Source organism: Carassius carassius, chromosome 23, assembly GCF_963082965.1.
Source record: "Carassius carassius chromosome 23, fCarCar2.1, whole genome shotgun sequence".
Lineage (NCBI taxonomy): Eukaryota > Metazoa > Chordata > Actinopteri > Cypriniformes > Cyprinidae > Carassius > Carassius carassius.
The window spans coordinates 29,121,835-29,131,873 of NC_081777.1; the positions used below are offsets into that span (position 1 = coordinate 29,121,835).

Genomic DNA, 10,039 nt, shown 5'->3' on the forward strand with positions numbered 1-10,039 from the left:
TTGTAAAATAGACCCATCAGTCTCCTAGAAAACAGATCTGCGAAATAGTTAGTCAATATACGTTTCTTTCTCTGTATTATATGAATCCTGTAAAAATATTTTCTTTAGCTATGGCTACAAATTTGTCAAAATCTGTGTACTTCTTTAAGTACATATTAAAAAATATTTATAATTAATATTTAGGCTAGTTTTATGATCTCATATACATTTAAGAAGCTAAATCGATTTTTTTGTACTAAAATGATTTATTATGTGAAGTTCACAAAAGCAAAAACCCAAAGCATTGCTTTGGCGCGCATAGGCCATTCGAATAATGACATCATCGAGGCGCGCCGGCGTCCATTAATGTTCGCGTACGGGGAATAATGGCAATGTGCACAATATTACGATGTGCTTCTGTTAGATTGACCTCCTCGCTCCCTCGACTGTCAAACAGAAACGCTCTGACTCCAGCTAGACTGCTGGCGAGGACATGTTATAAAAGACCCCTGAGCACCACCACTCGATTTTGCGCAGGTATTCAAACTTATGAATGTTTACAGGCGACTCGCGAAGTTTAAGTCTGTCTGTTCACTGATGTTGCAATCATATTCAAATGCTATGGCAGTGATAAACTCATAATTAACTATATTATATGCACATTTATATTTACGTGCACAGTTACTCTACGCTGTTGTACTTTTCTCTGTCATTCCGCAGCACTGAAGTTCACAGACAAACACGAGTGGGTTCGCGTGGACAGTGGTGTGGCAACTGTGGGCATCAGTAATTTTGCACAGGTTAGACTTGTTATTAAAATTTTAAAGCAATATGTGTTTTTTTAAAACTATATTGGGTGTGTTGTCATGGGTTTCTAATGTTCCCAGGAGGCACTGGGGGACGTGGTCTTCTGTGGGCTCCCTGAAGTTGGTACAAAATTATCACAGTCTGGTAACTATACTTTCTCAGGAGAATACTACTGCTTTTGAAAAACTTGTTTTGTGAAGAGCACATTCACAGTAGGATACAGCTATTTCTAACAAAATACAATTATTTGCTCGTAGTGAATCAAGCAAATATTATGATCAGTTATTATTTTGTTTGCTTATTTATTGGTATCTGTACCTTAGATGAGTTTGGTGCTCTGGAGAGTGTTAAAGCAGCAAGTGAGTTGTACTCTCCTCTGACAGGGGAGGTGACAGATGTCAATGATGCATTGGCAGACAACCCAGGACTGGTAAACAAATCTTGCTATAAAGATGGTGAGCCATTACTTCAAACTCATTTGGACTCAAATTGGCCTGGAATCTTTCAGCTTAAAAGAATAGTTCACTCAAAAATGATGATGAACCCACCCTCAAGCCATCCAAGATTTAGACGAGTTTTTTATCAGAACAGATTTGGAGAAATGTAGCATTACATCACTTGCTCAGCATTTGATCCTCTGCAGTGAATGGGTGCCATCAGAATCTTGGTCCAAACATCTGATAAAAACATCACAATAATCCACACTTCTCCAGACCTATCAGTAATCTGTGTTGTGAAGCAAAAAGCTGCGTATTTTAAGAAACAAACCAGTTGTTAAGATATTATCATTTTAAGTTTAAAATATGAGTCCATAATCCATTATAACGCTCCTGCAGGGAAAAAGTCCATCCCCTGTTGTCCAGAGGTGTATATTTCTCTCCAGATTTTTTGTTTTGTTTTTTTGGTCTTGATGGATTTTTTTCTTATAAATATGAAGCTTTTCAATTCTAGCCTTCTGATATTAATTGATATACTGGAGTCATGTGGATTGCTTGTGAATTATTTTGATGTTTTAACCAGCTTCTTTGGACTTTCATTCTGACGGCACCCATTCACTGCAGAGGACCCAATGGTGATCAAGTAATGTAATGCTAAATTTCTCCAAATCTTTTCAGAAGAAGAAAAAAACTCATGTACATCTTGGATGGCCTGAGGTGGAGTACATTTAAGTCTTACGATCAGATTTAAGTAATATTTGTTACATTTTGTCTTTATTAAGTGTGTGTTTTTTACACAGGCTGGCTGATGAAGATGACCATATCTATTCCTGAGGAATTGGATGGACTGATGGATGAAGCTGCTTATGAGAGATACATCAAATCTATGGAGGACTAGAGCGTGTGGCTGGCATGTTGCATAAAGAGGAGAATTAAAAAAAACTATCAATTAAGGAATGTTTATAGTAGTTCATTTAGTTTAGATGTTCTCCTAAATTACATTTTCCCATCCACCCATACCCAGCCACTGGAGCGGACCACATGGACACAACATTATGCACTTAGCTTGCAAAACAACAAGCAAACCTGGATGATTGAGCCAGTTACTGTATGTAGCCACAGAGAGACAACCTATGTTACAGTTTCATCTCGTTTGTAGATGTTACACTGTTCCTGTAAAAGCTTGTCATTCCTCGGAATAAGCTACAAATAAAAATTACGAATGACACCCAATGTCCAATCTGAGGACAGCTATGATACCTGGTTAAATCTGTGTTAGTTTTAAGGACTCATTACTGAGTTAAAGTGATTAACACTAATAAACAACATTAAACAAGTATTTAAAACACTTATCTGCTTTAAAATGTTTTATTGCATTAGACATCTTGTTTTTTGATGCCAAATGTGCCTCTAATTTACAAAATGAACCCAATAACTGCAAATGAATTATTTTAAGTTATATTACAAAGTACCTTTAAAGAAAAAAAGCTTAAGTCATAAATGTGTCAAATTTCAAACAGCATGATGGAAGTGTTTGTACAAGACAATAAATTTACTCATGCTCTGCATGTATAGTCAAAAACTGACCATACTTGCTTCCTAACATAGCTGCTTAAAAGTCAAAATAATGTCCAAAGTCTGTTATTCTAACCTCTAGATATAATCAAATAATATGATTTTACCTGGTAAAAAGAGTCTGATAACTTTGAAAAGTATTGAGACATTATATAAACACCCATAATAAAAGTCCATTTAATTACAAAATACTGTCAAATGTAAGTTTTTTGTATTACATCTTTTTACCAAAGTCTGTAAAATGTTTGTTAAAGGCACTACGGGCTGGAATACATCACACAACTTAAATTCTAAGCAGATTTAGTTATTAATTAGCTAAAGATAAAAACTGGACAACATGCTTGGGGAAGTGTGTGTGTCTAAAAGCAAAGTGAAATGCAGCCATTGTGGAGTGCACATCAGATGGACACTTTAGTATCCCATGAGGCCACAGGGAGAGGATTTGTGAATGGCAGTGAAGTGACCAAGTTGACACATGGTAGGTCATGTGACAGTGACAACATGGGGGATCTTACCACCCATATTCTATATACAACATACTTTTTTAGAACTTGTGAAGTAAATTTCAAACCAATTGTAGCACCTATAGACTAGTATGCGATTTCAGACATAGCTAATGTTTTTTTTTAATCTGGCTCAAAATATCAAACATGCTTGATTTCCCCTGCCTAGATGAAAGTCTGAAGCTTAAAAAATCTGAGTCTGTGCCAATAATACACCACATGAATATGTGCGAAATTACTGTAGTTGGCTTATCCTGCAAATAGGTAAAAAATCTGTGCAAAGTCAAGTAGTGTATTCCAGCCTTGACATGTCAGTCTGTTATCTATGGGGAACAGTGACACCTCCAGGCACTTTACTGTAAGACTCTCTGGTTGGGGTACGTCTGACCATGAGACTGTGGGTTGAGGCAGACCCTCCAGAAGACACCAGTCCTTTTCTACCCTCTCTCTACGTTGTGCGCTCTCAAACATCACACTGACTGTGAATTCTCGCTCATTTAGGAAGGCAGTGGTTTCATCCCATCTGCGGCCAGCACAGTGCTATACGGGTTATCTTGCCTGTCTGGATCCTCTGCGTGGTGTTTAAACTCCATGCGGGTGATGACTGGGAGGAGAAACCCGGTTCCTTCACGACCCACAACATCCTCCATACTGCCCAGAGCTTCCTGCAGCAGCCTTGCAGGAACAGGTATCATGTCCCAGCCTGATTGCTGGTCTACAAACTCCCTAAAATACCTTCTCACTGATGCAACATCCCGCAGAGACTGTGCACGTCACTCATCAAGGTCAGTAATGATCTGCTCTGGGTAGTTGCTGCCTAAAACCACACCTGTGAACAGAAAGTGATAGATGAGATAATTGTGATTTAGTTTTTAATAAAAAAGCCAACCCAATTTATCTCCATCATGTGATGTCTTTCCAAGTGATAAAAAAGGGTTTGGGACTTTGGGATTTTATTTGGAATACTAGTGGACAATTTAACCAAAATCTTTTATTGCAATATGAGTAATTTATTTGACAATAGGTATTCGGACAAAATTGAATTGTAATTGTCCGATTTAGTGCAATAAATTGTGAAAAAAAGCTTTTTACAATTCAGTACTCACATACTGTCAGGGGGCTTTTAGTTCTTGCACTTGGGTGTCCTTCAAAACAGTGTGTGAACACAGTTCTCTTTCGTGTCTAAAATCATTTTTAAAGGACTTTTTAAACATCACTTTTAAGTGCAATGAAAAAAAAAAACCTGCAACTCTGTATTCACATGCTATCTATTCACCAGCGACTTTATATACATGTGCACACAGAAAACCGTCTGTTAGAACAGTGCTTGCTGAATGGTCTTTTGTGTGTTATCAAGCCAACAAAGCTGCTAAATATCACGGTAACACTTTAGAATAATGTTTCTTACTTACTGCATAACTAATAAGGAATTATTGAAGAACTAACAGGTGATTATTCATTAAGACTTAACTCACTACTGTTAACTACTAAGTAAGATGTGTTAACTAATCAGTATGTAATACAATTTTATGATTATGTTAAGTAACAGTTAGCTAATCAATAACTAATGAATTCTGTCATACCTACTGAAGAACTACTATTAATTATCTACTAGTTAGGGTTCAAGAAAAATAACTATGAAGTAAAGTTCACTTTAGAATAGGGCTGCTGTTTCAGGTTCGAAATAAGTCCTGCAGAATTATTTGATAATTACTTATTAATTACTAATGGGTTCCCTGTATTTTCACCTTTCCTCAGACTTTGCCTTACAAAAAGAAATTGAATTAATGGTAATGTGGTATATGCTGATGAGGCACACATACAGTACTGTATATAAAATATAAAAACTAAGGTAATTATTGCAAAGCACTGGAGTCGTGGTGGGATTCCTACTGGAAGCTTATTTCTTACAAAACACTCACAAAACAATTCACTACACAGGCAAAACCATATTGTATTTTTATACTACTACAACTGCTAATAACTTTTATATGAAAGGGTCACAATTCAATGAAATTGTGTATAACTGTTCATTAGTAGTTACTTTAGCAGTTATTTTACTTGAACCCTAACTAGTGGATAATTTATAGTAGTTCTTCAGTAGGTATGGCATTAGTTCATTAGTTATTGATTAGCTAACTGTTACTTAACACAATCATAAAATTTTATTAAATACTGATTAATTAACATATCTTCCTAAGTAGTTAACAGTAGTGAGTTAAGTGTTAATGAAAAATTGCCTGTTAGTTCTTCAATAATTCCTTATTAGTTATGCAGTAAGTAAGAAACAGTATTCTAAAGTGTTACTATCACTTGACTGTTCAAATGGGAAGGGCTTAATAAACATGAAAAGAAAAAAAATTAATGGTGCAACATTGCAATGGCACATAAAAAATGGTGGTCAAATTTCTTCCGGTTTATCAGTATATCAACGAACCCTTAATTGGAAATTGACCAGCATTTTTGCTGGTTTCTTGGGCATTTTCAGTTATTTGACCACTACAAATATGAAACTCTAAAATGACCTTGAAGCATTTACATGTGATGTTAGCAGTGTATCTCATTTAATCTGTTTCAGTCCACGATAACCATGAACAGATTACGTAGTATACATCATGCAATTAAGACTTTTTTTCTCAAATTCTGACTGCAGTTTGCAGTTTCTCGCAATTGTGATTTTTCTCAGAAATAATAAATGCAATTACAAGACATAAACTTACAATTATAAGGAGAAAGTCAGAAGTGTGAGATACAAATTCGCAATTGCAAGAAGAAAAAAAAAACCTAAATAAAGATAAGAATAAGGATTTAGTCTCTTCTGCATATCTCAAAAGAAACCAGCGGTATCCTTCCTGCCAGGGAATATGCAGATAAGCGATGAGGAAGGAGGCCACCACATGTCCCATGTAGTTGTTCTAGCCAGTGGCCAGTTTGCCACAGCTGTCTCATTGCCACATCTACCAGCGGGTATCCTGTCCTTCCACGCTGCCATGCCTTCAGATGGACGTCTGTTCAGTGTCTGAACTGCAACACAGAGCCTGCACATGGGAGTATGCAAATGTAATTACAAATGTAACTTACATGTACATTTTCTGATGCCGCCAAAGCTTTTAGGATGTTATGGGTGCCTGTTTTATTATCCGACAGGCAAAAATAATAATAATAAATCTGATCAAGCTATAGCACTTTTCTACTCAGCAAGTAACATGGTTTGAAGCTGATTAAGGTTTAATACAAGACTTCTTCACCTTACAAACTGTTGTCAAAAGCAAAATTTTTATAAAATGCATCAGATTTTCTGAGAAGGTGTGATGTGTACAACAGGCATTATTTTTGAAATCCGCAGCCCAAAATTATTAAGAAACCTTAATTGGATTTCAGTCTGCAAATATGAAGAAGGAAGGTGCTATAAATATGAATCTTGCTTTGTATGGTGTCCTGAGGGACTCCCAGGGCAGGTCTGGGAAAAGGCACAGCTGCCAGTACACCAGGTCCCTCCAGGCCAGTTTGCGCTTGAATTTGGGAGGTCTGCAGAGAGCTCCACGGGTGTCCCATAATAGGCTGCGTGCACTCAGCTGCCCAAAGTGCAAATATGGAGATATAGAGCTGGTGTTGGGCTCATCTGCATGATTCGACTCCTTCTCATAACAGTACACATCTACAGTGAAGTCAAATGATGGATGTGGCATGTAAATATGTCTTACGATCTCGCAGGAAGGCCTCAAGATGAGTCTGAGCTCCTTCCTCACTGAAGTCCCATGATTTCTGATGATTTCACGGCCCAGCCAGTCTGTCAATATCAAATCACAAAAGCACTTTGATCATTTAAAATGGCAACATACAGACTTAGAACACAAGTTTTGCATACAAATAGACAGTACTGATGGTTAGTTAATAATACAACAAATTCATCCAAGTAAATTCAAATTATTATCCAAATATTATTTTATATCACACGTGATACTCATTTCAGCATCAGTATAAATTCTTTATTTTAAGACATCTATAACATAATAATAATAAAAATATATAATATAATAATAATACAAATAAGCATAGATACTTAAAAAAGAGTGATATTAATTAGTATATTAACATCAAAATATAATAAATAGAGTTATAGTTAACTGAAATAAAATAAAACATTTTTGTTGTCTAATACATATATACATATATATATATATATATATATATATATATATATATATATATATATATATACACACACACACACATATAGACACAACAAAACCACTAAAAATTGCAAAAACCAACAAAAGTCCAATAAAATTACTAAACGTGTGTATATATATATATATATATATATATATTAAAAATATATAAATATTTTTAAAAAACTATCTCTAAATAATACTAAAATAACACTGACATAGGTAAGATGAACATAAGCGTTGTGTGTTAGTGTTGGTTTGAATATTTCACCTCAGTGCCATCTTTCCTGTGTGGCATGTGTGCCAGTCCCAGATTAACTAGTGGGCATCCCTGTGGCCATGTCGAGGGAGCAGACAGGCAGCGGTCAGTTCACTGCCAGGATTCTGATGGCAACTCGTGAAGTGAGAGACAGAGCCGATACCTGCAAATAAATCTAGCAATTTTTAAGAAACTAGCACTTTAGAAGATTTTGATGGTATTTGCCCATGCAAATTTTTTTTAAAAAGTTGCAAAAGTTATTTTTGTTATTAATCAATAAATTACTAATTAATCATAATACATTTTATTTTCTAAATGTATTTAAAGGGCCTAATTAATTCACATTAACATAAAAAAAATAGACCTGGCAGTAACTATAAGTATATATATACAAAATAAGGTATATGATTAAGAATATGATTTGTTGGGATTTTTTTTTTTTGTTGTTGTTGTTGTTTTTTTTTTTGCTTGGTGGTTTCCATTTTCACAGCTTTTTTTTAGCCTTGATATTTGAAGTGTTTTGCGAGACAAAAAAAAAGTGCAGTTAAGTGATTGTACCAGCAGAGGGTGACGGTTTAATGCGAGCTACTGTAATAATACCATCTAATATTACCATCTAATATAGTAAAATTAATATAAGAGTTATTTCATACATTATAATTCATGTTTCATATATTATTTCATTTTATATCATTATTTCATACATCACATATTTAATAGAATTTATTTTTTTTATTAAATAGATGACAACAAATACATATATTTTACTAGTTTAATAATTACATAATAACAATTAAATGGCTTACTGGCTTCAGTGCTCTTCTGAAACATATCCATTGACTCTCTTTGAAGCTCAGACAGATATACTCACACACACAGACACACAAATGCAGCAAATGATGTAAAACAATGTGGTACTATCTTTTTCTTTCATGTGTATTGACTTACAAGTGGACCAAAGCCTTTCTAAAGAGGAACAAATAGCTTTAAAATGAAAATTGAACAGGGAGCTTGTGTTTGAGGACAGTGTAATCAATAATGTTTAGACGGTAGAACAAGTCTAACAGACAGCAGATCAATACAGACGAGCCCTCACCTCCCTCCGCTCTGTCCCACTGACCTCATCGTATGATCTGATCAGCTCTTTATTTAAAGCTCAGCGGCTGCTGACTGAGAGAAAGAGACTGAGAGTGGCCTGAAAGCAGTTCACCATTTCATTGGGTGATAGAAAAATCTAAATGTCACATAAAAACCCAAATAAACTAGATTTGGATATTTTCGATAGTGTATTAAACGCAAGTTAAGCTTAATCGACAGATGTTGATTACTACAAAATATATGCCACTAGTCCCACCATAAATAAATACAAAAATTGAAAAATGAATTACCTAAAAAGATCAAATCAGCATTGTAATGAAGCCAATTATGAAGGGTTTATGAGAAGAAATGCGAAAAACAAAAAAAAACATTTATTAATATTATGTTAAATATAAAGCTGCTCAAATCATAATTTGTGTGTGTATGTGTATATGACATTTAGCAGATGCTCTTATATATGTGTGTATATATACATATATATATATATATATATATATATATTTCATTAAATATATACAATTTCTTTTAAAAATTTTTATTAAATTTAATAAAGAATTACAAAGAAACAGTAACTGTTTAAACACACTGAATTAAACATGACACTTTGATGCAGAAAGACTGATACTGTAGTTCTTGTAAAACCTACTCAAATAATCTTATTTACAACACTTCAGCAGCTAGCAAATATGTGAAGTTTTCATTAAATACATACTGTATTCCTTTTAAAATGACTGAATAAATATTCAGTAATAATAATATCGTTTTGTCTGCACTGACACTATTGAGAACAAAACTTAGAGTTGGATATTGACCCTACTGTTTTATGTAGAATTGCTTTATTTATGAAATTGAATTTGTATCATAATAAATGTATTTTGCAACATGAAAATCTTTTTTTTTTCTTCTGTTTATCACTGTAAAGCTACTTTGACACAATCAGCAAAACGTATTTTATACGACTTGACATGAGCGCATCTCAGTTTAATTTATTCAGTTGAAAACTCTTGGTTGTCAAACAACACCCTTTGCATGGAACCAAAGAAATAAAAAGATGAGTAAAGGAAATAAAGCTATCAAGGCGTGTAAGTGGAGTCATATATGGAGCGTGTTGCCATGGAAATGCAGGGAGTGATTTCAATTGGCTGCTTTGAGTCTGAGTGAATGCTCATTCAGAGTCATATGAGGTGACATCTTTCTCCAGAGCTGGAT

General features: G+C 34.5%; 1 protein-coding gene across 1 annotated transcript; it reads left to right on the plus strand.

Moving 5' to 3' along the window:
- The first annotated feature begins 318 nt into the window (after positions 1-318).
- On the plus strand, positions 319-2,571 carry LOC132101725 (glycine cleavage system H protein, mitochondrial-like). Its single transcript, XM_059506880.1, has 5 exons — positions 319-516; positions 700-779; positions 867-930; positions 1,110-1,241; positions 2,024-2,571. The coding sequence occupies exons 1-5, from the start codon at positions 366-368 to the stop codon at positions 2,119-2,121; spliced, it is 525 nt and encodes a 174-aa protein (XP_059362863.1). The 5' UTR covers positions 319-365; the 3' UTR covers positions 2,122-2,571.
- Positions 2,572-10,039: the final 7,468 nt, after the last annotated feature.

Excerpts from the sequence above, each read along its gene's own strand:
- LOC132101725 (XM_059506880.1), top strand. The coding sequence starts at position 366 with ATGGCAATGTGCACAATATTACGATGTGCTTCTGTTAGATTGACCTCC. Across the intron at positions 517-699 it reads CACCACTCGATTTTGCGCAG|CACTGAAGTTCACAGACAAA; the intron begins GTATTCAAACTT and ends GTCATTCCGCAG. Across the intron at positions 780-866 it reads GCATCAGTAATTTTGCACAG|GAGGCACTGGGGGACGTGGT; the intron begins GTTAGACTTGTT and ends TAATGTTCCCAG.